This window comes from Labrus mixtus, chromosome 20 (assembly GCF_963584025.1).
Source record: "Labrus mixtus chromosome 20, fLabMix1.1, whole genome shotgun sequence".
Lineage (NCBI taxonomy): Eukaryota > Metazoa > Chordata > Actinopteri > Labriformes > Labridae > Labrus > Labrus mixtus.
The window spans coordinates 7,167,778-7,182,166 of record NC_083631.1 but is presented as its reverse complement, the minus strand read 5'-3'; the positions used below and the strand labels follow the sequence as shown (position 1 = coordinate 7,182,166).

Genomic DNA, 14,389 nt, shown 5'->3' with positions numbered 1-14,389 from the left:
TTCATATCAATCTTTATTGTATTTAGAAATCCACGCATCAAATCTTTTTATGTATTTTTTTCCTTTACCATTTACAACAGGGGAAGAATGAGGGACAAGCTAAACGTCATGCCTTTCCCAGCAGGCGCGATGCACTACAGGATGGGCTGAGATGGAGGGGGGGAGGGGGGGGGGGGGGGGGGGGCAGAGAGAGAGATACATAAAGTGCTTTTGTCAACAGTTTTCTTTTTTTTTAATAGAAAATAGGATCAAAACAAAAAGGTCTGAGGGTGGAGGGACAGGACGCGGGGGTCCATGGACGTGACAGCATGTGAGGGCGGTGAAGGAGGGAGGAAGGTGACGGCGGTCCATGAGGAGGGAAAGAGTGGTGGGGGGGGGGCTTTTATCTTTAAAAAATAAAAAAAGCGTTTGAATGAAAAACAAAAAAAAATAAAAATAGAAGTGGTCTCAACCCAGGATGAGGCTGGACTTGCCACCGGGGGGGTTTCTTCGGCCCCCTGCGGCGGCGGCGTTGGCGTTGGCACCTCCCGACGGGGCAGAGGGCTGTGGCGTCTCCTTCTGCTGCTCCTGATCCTCCTGCTCTGCGTTGTCAGGACACTCTGCAGACACAGGACAACTCATTGACCCTGAACATTTTACAGTCACACATTAGTTATGTTACTGAAGAAGTGTGACACGGGGGCGTCTCATAGCCTAGCGGTGAAGTTAAGCACCCAATGTACGGACGCTGTAGTCCTCATCACAGCAGCCCTGGGTTTGAATCCGATCCGGGCCCTGTGCTGCACATCATCCCTCCTTTCTCTCCTCCCAACATGCCCTGTCTCAGCTGTCCGAGCTAACCATCCATCCATCCATTTTCTATACCACTTTTCCCAGAGGGCTGGAGCCGATCCCAGCTGTCATTGGGCGAGAGGCGGGCTACACCCCTGACTGTCCACCAATCATTCACAGAGCTGACATATAGAGACAGACAACTGAATGACAGACAGCAAATTTTAGAGTCACCAGTTAACCTAACGAGCATGTCTTTGGACTGTGGGAGGAAGCCGGAGAAAACCCATGCATTAATAATATCTGAAAAAGCGTTATTGGTTAATCCAGAGCTAGCAGTGTTTTTTGTCTTCCTGCTTCGGTAGCGTCCGTGTAATGAACTTTAAAGGTTTATTTTTGGGCTTTTCATGCCTTTGTTTTAGAGATAGGACAGTGGAGTAGAGTCAGAGAGAGTGATGGATGACGTGCATTAAAAGGAGCCACAGGTCAGATTGGAAACCCGGGCCGCCCACTTGGAGGACTTTAGCCTCTGTACATGGGACACGTTGACACAAATCACTTCACTACCGACGCCCCAAAGCCATGAATTTTAGACTCTAGTGACAGCTTCTGGGTTTTTGGCAGGTAGAGCACTTAGTTGAGGTTATCCAGGTCTGATATAAAATCACAGAGCTGCAGCAGTGGGCTCTCGTTGTCCATTAGCGGCTGAATTATTGCAGAAAGAGCGAACTGGAGGAGACTTTATGACGTAAATGTCACAGAGAAGAGCAACAGTTTTTTTTTTTCCCCCCCCACATATTTGGATTTTTTTTCTGGTATCAAACGTTCCGGACGGCTGCAGAGAGAATTGTATTAAGTTCTGAGTTTGTACGACTGGTGCCACAGATACTAGGACTGCACAGTCTCCTGCTCGTTGTGCATCCAGACACTCACATGTTAAACTCTCTGGTTTACATTTTCTGCGGCTTTTGCTCCTGTTTTTTTTTTCTTCCAGGTGCCACTGTCCTCTTTGTACAAACATTTAATTGAGGGCTGTGCAAATTAGAGGAGACATGTTCTCTGATTTATGTATTCAGCTGGATTTACTGAGGTCACACCGTTTGGGACTTACAGACACGCAGGGGAAATTCTCCCCTGCTAAAGACACACACACACACACACACACACACACACACACACACACACACACACACACACACACACACACACACACACACACACACACACACACACACACACACACACACACACACACACACACACACACACACACACACACACACACACACACACACACACACACACACACACACACACACACACACACACACACACACACACACACACACACACACACACACACACACACACACACACACACACACACACACACACACACACACACACACACACACACACACACACACACACACACACACACACACACACAGGATTATCATGACGGAAGCAGACTGTGGTTGGATGTTGTGGTTTGTGTTCATTCAAGTAAATTTGAGCTTCAATCAATGAGTTGTCTCATTATATCACTTCATCTCCTTGTAGTTTCACATGAATACGTTGTTGTACAGATATTCTCTGAGGTGGCCAACATTAGAAATGAGACTTGATCGTAACTACTTGCAAGCTATCTGTAAGCTTCCTTATATCTGTCCTGCTGGTTGAGCACCAGACACACGATCTGACTGCACAGTGAGCTTTCTTTGTCATTCAGACTCTGATTCCGCAACCACTCAGACCCGGTGAAACAGCACATGTTGAATTAAAGCATTTCTTTAAGTCAATCTGGCCACTATCACCGCTTTCAACAGCTGAAGGCTCGATTTTTTTTGCCTCGCCATTGTTGAGAAATGTTTTTTTTTGTGTGTATTTTTAATAGAGGTGAAACAACAACAGCATTCTGAAGTCTGTTGCTGTGGAAAAACCTTGTTACACAGCCCTGGGTTCGCTTTAAAAAAAACAGAAGATGTAGTTCCTAAACGCACAAATTCTGTCACACACAAGCACACACACATCCACTAAATGACCTCTGTGTGTGTGTGTGTGTGTGTGTGTGTGTGTGTGTGTGTGTGTGTGTGTGTGTGTGTGTGTGTGTGTGTGTGTGTGTTCAATATCCTCAAGCTCAAACAAGAATTATTTTTTCTTTGGACTTTGGTAGATTACAGCAAACTTATTGTCAGTAAGATTTCTATTCAGTGTTTGTGTAGTTGATGATGAGGGGGGGAGGCAAGATTACAAATGTTTGTTTTTTGGTTGATACAAAAACACGACCAGATCTGTGACAAACATCCGTGATCCCATCTGAATCGTGGGTCGTGGGATGTGTGACCCGTGACACAACTCACTTTAAGTACACGTGCATTCTGATTACATTGAATACCAGGGACAATGAGGGAGCTTTAATTTGTAAACGTTCATAGAAAACATACTGTAGGCCATTATCCGAGGAGCCAGCTGCTCTCACACAAACACGCACCTGGACGTTAATAAAAAGCTTTTCATACCTGCCATCACAGAACAGCTGCCTGACTACAGAGCAGGCGGCCATTATGATGACAGGGAAACCCCCTACATCAAAGGGATCATGTGATGTTGACTTGAGGGGGAACATGTGTACTGTGTCTTTAAGAAAAAAGGTTACTTCTGGTATGCCAGCAGAAGGAGAGACGGGGGAAAGTGAAGTGTACCATGGAGTTATTCACTGATAATCTAAGTCATTCTCTGCTCGTTTAGACGCAGTGAGAATGGGACGGACTCTTTCAAAGCATCTTTAGAAACAAAAGAGTTCTGGAAACTCACCATCATTTGCTGGTTCTTGGCCGTTTTCAACCTACAAAGAAAAAAAAAAGACAAATATATCAGATCTCCTGACTTTGACACACAACTTGTGACCACACAGTAATGTTCATGTTTAGCAACTTCTTGCTTTATTTCTTATTTTATTTTTTGTATTAGAGCGTCTGTTATGCTGCGTTCAGGTGCTCCTCTGATGGTCCCAGTTTCAGAGATGGGAAGTCGTTCTCCTGACTTCAGTGTGTTCACTTGATTTCAGTTCGGAAAGTTTGAATGTTGTAACAACAGCAAAAAAAAGTGTTGATGCTACGAAGAAGATGTGTGAATGTCTCTGTTATGGGTTATATTTTAGCAAGAAGTTGATTTGCAATACGAGAATAAATAAAAAGTATCTGAACATTAACATAACATATTTTGTTATGAAGAATATGACGTCAAGTCGACAAGTCGGGCACCTAATTTTTTTCAGAATTTCTGAGTTGTTGTTCCGACTTGAGCAGGCGTTCATGTGCATTTTACAACTCGGAAACAAATTTTTCCCGATGTGTCCGACACCACATGAATGCACCATTAGTCCAATAGATATCTAGTGTCTCTGTGTCTTAACACCTCAGTCAAACATTATCACCCCAGTAGGCCGTGTGGACTGACAGATTCCCACATCAAACATTAAACCTCCACATGGATTACAGTGGAGAATATCATGCTGGGTCTGATTCAAATGGATGGATAAAGTCATCCATCCCCCCATGATTTTTTTTTTCCACTGAACTGTTTGGATTTAAACTTAATCTATGACCATGTGCTCTTTTAGCTCTACACTGGGCCTCAGCTCTGTTTTGGAAACAGAGTCTGTCTGTCTAAAAGAGACGTACCTCTTTGTTCTGGCTCCACACCAGGGCTGCTCCAGAGTTGTGGATGGTGGTCAGTTCCGGCTCAGGGTTTTTGGGGAAGAGAAGAGGCTGCTGGCACCGCCTGAGGGGGGCGGAGGGCTCCCCGCACAGGGTTCCTGTGGGTGCCCCGGCTGGGAAGAGACAAGTAAGAGACAAGGATACAAAGTGAGACTGAGGGAACGAGTCAGGAAGTGATTGAAACATCATTTCTTTGAGTATCCCTCAAATCATTCATATTACTAGAATCTGTAAAACATAAACTGAAAAGTTTTGTAAGCAAATAATAGCATCATATTGTATTTGAATTCTCAACATTTTTTATGATTAAGATATTCACATGTTGACAAGCGGAGCATTGAAGTCCTCATGAAGCGGAACTTAAACGGGTTGGAACCAATCACAAGATAGGAGGCGGGACATAACGTTGGTATGAATTTGATTGGGCGTTAGCTTTGACAAAGCTTTTTAATTAGTCGGAAAAAATAAAGTAAACACCACTGAGTGCAGGATGAGTCATCAGACATTTGAAATGTTTTACAGGAATAATTTGACCCTCAGATGTCAAATATTACGAACATCTGTACAAGCTGAAGTTTGTGTATTTTTTAAACTAAGGCTTTATATGCGATTTTTTTCATCCAGCAGATGTCGCCCTTGAGCTCCAGCATGAAACCAAAACAACTCGCCCTGCATTGTTGTGTTAGCATGCTAATGCTAGCGATCTTCATTATGCTCGTATCTTCACACTGCATGTAAATTTACCTGAAATGAGCGTGATCTAGAAACACAGTTAAGCAGTGAGTACAGTATGTTATTCTTCTTTTCTCTAGTCCCTCAATTAAACAACTTTTATACGTGAGGGGAGGAGTCAGCCGGCCGTCCTGGCGATGTAAACAAAGTGAAGATAGGACTCTGAAAACTCTGAAAACATCACAGACAGTGGGACTCGGGTGTTACACCCATTGTAGTCAGTCATGACTCACAGAGTTATTTTCAGAGGATAGACTTGATTTCTATTACATTTAAGTGTGAAAAATCACATATAAAGCCTTTAAGTATTACACTTTATGTTTTAAAACATTTGAAAAATAATCATGCATGGGTTTTTAAGTAATGAAACAGGATGCTGTCATAAATGAACATGAACTCTATCTGACTTGAAAGAGGGACCTTTCTGCCCCCAGTTACGGAGAGAAAGACATCTCTATCTTTTACAGCTAAGTGTTTGAAATTGATGTGAACAGGGTCGAGTTAAACCCACAGAGGTTTGTTTTTAACACTAGCCATCATGACTGCTTTATTTTTTCTCCCTGTCCAGCCGATAGATTACACTGAAGTTAGACAGGAAACACTAGAGACATATGACAAAACATGACTCAGGCTTCAGAGCATGGAGTCATGCCATGTGGACGCTAATCCAATTAGTCACCCCAGGCCCAAATGTTTCAAATCCATGAGGCAACTGTGCTAACCACAAGATTCATCTTCTCAAATTTAACAAAACATCAGCTTTAGGAGGGACTTTGACTGAAATAACACGACACAAAAATCGCTGAGAAACAACAGGAGACATCATCAAATCCGTCTGCTACAGACCCAGAAACACAGTGGAACACTTCCAGGCAGACGACCCGGGTGCCAAAACTCACATAACGCTGTAGCGCCGCCGTTCTCCTTTAGCAGAAAGAGCATTAAAACACAGAGCTTGGCCCGCAGCGAGAAAGCAGGCTGTGCTAACTAAAGCCACATAAGGTAACAGCTCTCGCTGCAGCTCCAGCTCAGAGGGCCGAGGGGAGGGGGGGACACAGACAGGCCGTCTTTGTCATGAGGGGAACAACGGCGGCTGAGGAAGTGGATGAGTGTCCATTGTTTTTAATGGAGTGAAGTGAGCCAGCCCAGTAGAGAGCTTCAATCATGCTACAAGAGCTCCTTCATTACTGGCTCCACATTTCTGAGGCTGATCACTTCTCTGGGTAGTGGGCAACAAATAGGAAATGGAAGAGGATTAAACCCGAGTCACGGGCCAGACTGATGCATTACATTATCATCACTCCAGCATCATAGCCTTCTACTTAACCTTACAGCCCTCCTGGGTGCATGATGTTGTACTGTGTCTATGAGAACGCCGCTGACCTCACAGGCAAACAGGCCCGAGGACAGGAAGAGCAATCATGCTGCTGCTGCTAGTCTTGGCGTCCTCTCTGATTACAGAGTGCTCGCCATGTGGGCAGAAGCTGAGGGCACCCGAACAAGCCAACAACTCTGGAAACCGAACGCCTGAAAAAATCCCGACGAGGACAGCGCGCTTTATGAAGAGCAATATGATCATCATAATAACAGCACAACACAGAACACAGAGTAGAAGACTTTTTCATTTTAACCATCTAAAATAAGCTTCACACCAGGAGTAGTGTCTTAATAAAACGTACAATCCTCCAGTGGACGCGCTTTGAGAGTGGACTCGTGCACGTTAAGGGGTAGAGAGCGAGCAGGGAGACAGGGAGGCGTGTGATTGGTTCATCAGATTGGTACCTCGTGGCAGACAACGGCTACAGATGACGGATTATCTTCGTTCCTTTTTCAGAGCACGAGTTATTAATTTCATGTAAGACAATTTCAACCAAAATCTTAAAAAATTTATCTGGAGAAAATTACCAACTCTGCCTTTAATGTATAGGTTTATATTTGTCATTTAATGTATAATGAAGACAAGAGTTAGGAGTGTTAACTTCCATTAAGTTGTGTTCTTTTCCAGTAGTGTGGAGTTTCAGTTTGTGTTTTAGGAGGTAACAGGAGCTCCTCCTGTCACTGGACCGCAAGTCTGGGAATGTTTGTATTTGCAACTGACTGAAATGGACGACTGAACAATGAACTCAAGTTTTCATCTAGCAACCTCACATCCAACTGTCGAGGCCAACCTGCTCCTTTGAGCACGAGGCAGCCTCAACAGAGACACCTGAGGATGGAGCAAACAGTCAGACAGAAAGGAATGACTGAAGCCTTTTGCAGGAGTTCCAAATAATGCTCTGAGAGAAACAGGCAGAAACGAGTTTGCAGCTGTTGTAATATTTACTTGATGAGCTGGTCACATGAAGCCTAGCATTAAAGAACTCAAATCTGTATAAAGTATGCTTCTGCTGCTGCGCTGTTAGTCCACCCTAAAGCCTCGCCTAGTCTTTCAGTTTATTGTTTCACTTTTTCAAACTCATGAAAAACATTCTCATTTGATACACTGAGGTTTTAAGATGCAAGTTGTTGTTTTTTTCCACTTGACACGAATACGATTCAAATTGAAATATGATCCAGTTTCCATGGCACTGAGAGATGACACTTTTAAAACAAGACAACATGTCTTTCCAGAACTAATGTCCCTTTAATTGTAGATAAACCCCAGAGATTGGACTGTAAACAATCAGAGATGGGAAGTTCTTATTGAACTGGAACTTCAGTGAGCTCTATGGATAATTCCAAGTAAGTCTGAGGTCAAGCTGAGAATTAGACATATTAATTTTTAACTACAGTGAAAGCCCTGCAGAAACTTTTAGTGCCCGATCACACAGACACGCGTTGATATAACAGCGTCGCCAGCAAAACCAGTGTTTCCCTATGGTACAAGGTGCTTGCCTGGCGCTCTTCTCTGCTGCTGCGCAACGCCTTTTTCTAGCGGTTTCTGGGCGTGCATAAAAGTTCAAACATTTTCAGCTCATAACCGGAGTCGCAGTGCTCGTCCCTGTCACTTTTGGTCGAAGCAGCCAACCAAATCACATAGGAGGATTTACCAACGCTTTTTAAGACTTTCCCCCCCTCCTCGTCTAGGAGCAAAACATCGGAGAGAGCTCTACCTTTGGTCAAATCCATTTTTTACCACTTATTTTATTTGGTCGCCTGTATGCGCAAGAAGCCCCGCTCAGCAGGTGCTTCCAGCTGTTTTTTCCCTGCATGCACTTAGGCTTTTTTGGAGCGGCTACACCTAGCGCGACGCGTCTCCCTGTGATCGGGCTCTTAGACGATCATGAAACTGAAGCCTTCCCAGTGGACTTCCATGTGTACGACTCAAAAGGAAAAGTCTTAATGCATACATAGTGGGACCTTTGTGTGCACAATATAGCAAAACACTTTGTCATTATGAAAGGGCTTGAAGCTGTAACGAGTCTCGGATATAAATATCTACTGTAGGACAGCGTTGGTAACAGAGTTCACATTGTTCTAGATTGAAGAGGCTTACATTGAGAATAGAAAATGTGGATTTGAAAAAAGGAACTACACAAGAGGGCATGCCAAGGTAAACAACCCGGCTCATTTACACCAGGTGGTCATCCCCGGGTCAGACAGATCGCACAATGCTTATGAAAGCTGTTATAGTAATAGACCTTCAGAATGGAATATCCTCATCCAGCTGTATCCAGTGAAGTGGTTCAACTATGAAAGCTTCCCCCCAAAACTTGACCGTGACCCAAGAGAAACAATGCAAGCAGGAAGAGGCTGCGCTGTCTGCAGCTGCCGTCTGCAGAGGTCACAGGCTGAAGAGAGGATTTTAAGGTAGATTCTTCATTGGCCACACACTCAGGAAATCTGATACACCATGTAACTGGTTTCCTACAAAACGGTCAGTGTGGAAGCATGTGATCCCCCTGTGGGTGACTTCACGGCCTCGAGTTGAAATGGAATCTGTTTGCTGCAGGGCTTGAATTGTATTCTTTGTTTGTGCTATACTTTTAAATATCTCAGCTTTAAAAGCCCCCAGAGGAAATGGAGCTCAAAACAGCAAAAATGCATACATAATATTAAAGTTCAGACTCATGAAGCATCCGCAAATATCTGAGTGAAAACAAAAGTGAATGACAATAAGAAAGAGTCGTTTTTAAAGAACAGCTTCTTTTGCTGTTTGGATAATTTCTCAAGACTGTGTCTGCATGGCTGATCCCATTTTGATTGACATCCACAATGCTCCGCCCACAACAACAGTGAATGTGACAATCAGGAGTTTTCATCCCCCCGATACAATTTGTTCAAAGGTTTAAAAAAATACAATAAAATCCCTTTTTTATTTACATGAATAGTATCGAAAAGTAACTAGCTTCTTAAATCAGTTCTTCAATGTTTAACCAAAAGCTGCAGTGAGTGAAAAATAGAGAGCTCTTTCTAAACAGCACAAATATGTTGGCAATGCATTTTTGCACTTTAGACAGTGTGCAGGAGTTTGCCTGCATTTTCAGTAGTAAAAAACAAGATATTAGGGGCAGTGATGTCACTAGGCAGTTGGCCTAGTGGTAAGTTTTAGAGACCCACGTACAGACGCTGAAATCCTTAAGGCAGGCTGCTTGGTTTTGATTCTAACATGCGGCCCCTTTCCTGCTCGTCATTCCTTACTCTCTCTCTCTGGTTTCATACTCACTCCACTGTCTTATCAAAGTAAAGACTGAAGTTAGCTGAGTTATCTGAGCTTAAAATTCCGGCAATAAGACAACTCTAGTATGTTTGTTTGAGTCGTTAAGGATTTACAGGAGCAAGAAAAAGCAGCGCAGTAGATAATATTCATTTCAATTGGTCACTCAATGGTCACTTTGCTCTCCATGTCAGAGTCAACAGTTGGCATGAAAAGTTAGAGGCTCACATTTCCCAAAGCTATGAACTCAATGTTTAATGATAGCTTCAGAGTGTTAGCCAGTGCTGTATTTATAATGAGCTAATGTTGACCCACCGATACACAAGCTGCTTTAACCTGAACATCCACGTCCTCAACTAAACATCCACAACCAAAAGGAAGCAGTTGTCAACACTGAGTATCTGTGAGGGTCAGCACTTGAACCAAAGAGGACGCTTCTGCTGGGTGTAAGTCGTTAATTAGCTGTTAATGAGGAGTTTTCATATTTCATACACGAGGATATCCTTATTTGAAACATCTACTAAAAACTTAAATTTAACTTTTCAGTTTTGGATGAATCTGATTTCTCATATTTTTTACTACAGCTCGACCGATACGGGACATGTGTGGCCGATACAGAAAAAAATCTGACACCCATATATCGGCTGATCTCTTTCTCTGATCTGTAGAGATAGATAGATATAGATAAACACTTTTATTGTGTTGATCCCTCAAATGCAGTTTTCAAACACTTGTTGAAAAGATTTATAACGAAGACAAGATGGTCACTCAACTGGAAAGTAACTGTGCATGTACGTGCATCACTGCTTAACACTCTGGAGAGTGATACTACTTGTTGTAGTCCATATAGCGCCCTCTGCTAGTGAAGGAAAACTGCTAGTATAAAACAATGAAACTCAAGTTAAATGCTATTTGACTGACGAATAACTCCAGTAATAACTGCGATAAAATTAGCCGATACTGATAGTCACTGTATATGCTAATATCGGCGGATATTATTGGCTGGCTGATAAATCGGTCAGACTCTAATTTTTATGTCTTATTATTATTTATTATGATCATAAATCCTGAGTTACATGGATTCACTTTTCCAGAGGGCTTTAACCAAACACTCTCCAGCTGGGTGATACAACATATTTAATTACAAACAATAAAGAGTGAAATATGTTTGGCTCGAGCTTCACCTGTATTAATTTATTAAACTACTAGACCCTATAATAAAGTTGGACCACATTTTTAATTCAAGCATGTGGTTGTGTGTGTTTCCAGTGACCTTGACAACTCGAAGCCCTTTAAGAGGTCTCATATCCGCTGCTGCCGTGTTCCTCCGCCTCTCGTTGTGTTGTAAAAGTTCCCTCGTGTCTCTCCAAGGCCACCCGTTTCACCAATTGACACATTTTTAACTGACCTATTTCTTTCCATTGAGAGCTGCTCCTTAACTCCACTTACTAAAGCCTGGCTTCAAATTACCCTTATCCCAGTCCTCCAGGGCTTTTTGGCTATCACACTTGTGGGATGTTCTTTCTGACAACCTAAATGGAAAATTACTAAATAACACTCCAATGTTTTTCCTTGCTTAGGAATTAAATCCATGATGATTTTTTGCTTACTTGAGGATTCTGGTAGCTGTGTCTCGTTTGGCAAGATTAAACTTGCCCATCTAAAAGCGATTATACCTCCTTGTTGCAAAACACAAACCACTGCTTGAGTATTATATTTTCTGCTTTGGGTGCTGATATTGTAAAATTAAGACTGAATTACTGGGTGGGTTGTTCCTTCGATGAGCGTGGGGGTCATCAGGTTCTGCAAAGATGCTGGAGGTCATCTTGTTCTTGCGCTGGGGGGTGCTGTTTTCATCTGTGCCGAGGGAGAAGCTCGAGTCCCCACCTGGTGGTCGTAGTACCCTGAGGGGGGGGGCGACAAATTTACAATTATGATATTTTATTGACATCCTGCTACATCCTGCTTAGGCCGGATTAAAACACACCGCCTGTGTGTCACTGTGTCACTGCTAAAGCAAAAATCAATTGGCAAATATAACGTGACGATGCCGCAAGCAACTTGCATCCTCCTCGCGACTCCACCCTAAACCTTTTATAAACATACCAGTCTCTCAAAAACACACAGGCTAGCAGCAAGGTCTCTGCTCTAAGCCCCGGCTGTCAGCCTGTCAGACAGACAGTCACAATCTCTGCCCGGCAGCTGACTCCCCTCGCACATAATCACAGAGTTAGCTGGCTAGCTGCTGTCTCTATTCATACGGATTCCTTTGCGATGACACAAGGGAATGGTGTCAGTTCCTGGCAGCATTGTTGAACAATTAATAAATGAGTAAATTAAATTTGACACCCCCTTTAGGTCAAAAAAAAGACAAAGGAGGGGAAAAGTCTGTGGTCCCGGCTAATGTAGGTCAGCTAATAAATGGACTTTTCTGGAACAATAAAGGAGACCTGCAAGCAGACCAGTGCAATGCGAACAAAGCCCACTTTGCTCCGACATTCCTTCGGCCACAAGCTGAACAAAAGGAGCACGATAATGAGTGGGGAAACTCTTTTTCCTTGCCGTGCTGAAGGACAGACAAAAACTGATGTGTTTGCAGAGCCCCTGCCCTGGACCCCTCCCTCTTTTTCCCCCAGAAAACTCTCCTCTCCTCAGAGTCCCTGAAGCCACCAGCTGACACACTGAGCAGCTGTCCAAGGGCCAGGCAGGCAGATGGAGGCCAAAAAACAACCCAGCTCGAAAAAAGAAAGCAATAGAGGAGGGAACTCCTCTCTGCATGAACTGTACCGACATATATTTTCTCAATCAAAGCGTATATCTACACACGAGTGTCTGTCACACTTGGCTGTGACAGTAATGCTGAAAGCAGACTTCACCTCCCGGCCAGCGGGGATGAGCTCATGCTTTCCACGAGGATTGCGATGGGGGGAAAAGCTTTAAGCTGCCTGGCAGCAGACCCCACCCTAGAATGAAACTGCAAATAATATCAATAAAAAGGCTTTCATTTTCAGGAGCTGAGGGGGCAGCTGCAGGCAGGTGGAGCTCGGGCAGATACAGCAGAGCTCCACAGCCTCAAGATGGCATGTCTGATAAGGCAGGGTGGGAGGCTTTTGATGGCCTACTAAGATTTGAGCCTAATTCTGCTAAAGTTGCTGCTGTACCGGATCCCTTCGGTCGTCCAGGAGCAGAAATGACCAGCAGCTCGTAAAAACGGCTTTAAGGAGCAAATGCAAAGAGCTAAGGAAAGATTTACAGGCTTAGCTGGCTGAAAAGCCCCCACCCAAGCCCCCACAAGCATCATCAGAAAACAGCATGCGGCTTCAAAACGCTTAATGACTGACCGAGATTTGACTTGCTGACTCTGAAAAGGCTAATAGCCTCAGTTTTCCGGTAGAAAATCTGGATTATAACTCCTGAAATCAGTAGAGCAGCCTTCATTTAAAGTCATTATCCTTGCTTTTTTTTTTTTTTTTCCCTGCAAAGGGGGCAGGAATGCATCCAGACGAGACGCATCACTTACTGGAAAGATATGACTGCATGCCTGGACCATGAGTGGCCCTCTCTCCAGTGCTTTAGCATTTATATAGAGATACAATATACAGATGGAAAAAGGGATAAGGAAATGGAAAAACCTCGAATTTGCTCTAGTCAACAATGAGCCATATCCCTCATTTCCTAAATGGCATTTGCAGAAAAAGATGGTCTCGTCTGGGATTCTTCCTCCAATCGATCACACATTTGCAACACCGCTCTTGAGTTGTAAATTAGGTAATCTTTTCTTGATAATAAACATTAAAATCCACATTTAGCTCAACATTAAGTGCTGGATGTGTCATAATCGGCAACTTCAAACAGCAGCACATAGCCAATCACCGCAAGAGACGAGCTGTGAACTAATAAAAAAAGTTATTTTGTAGCCGGGAGGTGAGTTAGCTGTAACCTGCAGATACGTGGAAAACATCCCTTCTCCCTTCTTCGTCTTTTTTTCTATTTTTAAACTCCTAATTGTTTGACGACGCCAACACGAGCCAAACAACGAACTTATCATCAGTCACCCAATAAGATTAACTTAATTAGCAAGATGTGACAGTTGAGCTAAATCCAGAAAACCCCCCCGGCAGCCCGCAGCAGCAGCAGCAGCAGCAGCGGGCTGACGTCGGGCAGCAAGGCTGAAAAAAAGAGGCGTTTGCTCGCAGAGAGGCACTTCTTTGTTCCTCTGCGAGACATTTTCAGCTCCTTTTCTTTTTTTACCTGGAACTGCTCTTAGCACCAGGCTCCATTCCTTTGAAGTTGGTTGTCGTCGTCATCTTTCTGGTGTCGTTTCGACGCAGCGGCAGGAACAAACAGTCTATGAGAAAGTAACAGAAAAGAAAAAGTCCTCCTCCTTCTTCCCCCGCAGAGATGCGACAGGATGCAGACTCCACCCGACACTGAAAAACATAACGAAGACCAGATCCGCTGGTTCTGCGGTGCCAGCCCACAAGACCCATCCCACCAGCGTTCGGCCCGCGCTGATTGGACAGCACGT

At 43.8% G+C, this 14,389-nt stretch overlaps 1 protein-coding gene across 1 annotated transcript; it reads right to left on the bottom strand.

Moving 5' to 3' along the window:
* On the bottom strand, positions 1–14,355 carry LOC132995462 (jupiter microtubule associated homolog 1-like). Its single transcript, XM_061065455.1, has 5 exons — positions 14,113–14,355; positions 11,623–11,765; positions 4,458–4,606; positions 3,589–3,619; positions 1–599 (listed from the first exon to the last, which is right to left on the bottom strand). Exons 1-5 carry the CDS (start codon positions 14,349–14,351, stop codon positions 448–450), a joined length of 714 nt encoding a protein of 237 aa, XP_060921438.1. The 5' UTR covers positions 14,352–14,355; the 3' UTR covers positions 1–447.
* Positions 14,356–14,389: the final 34 nt, after the last annotated feature.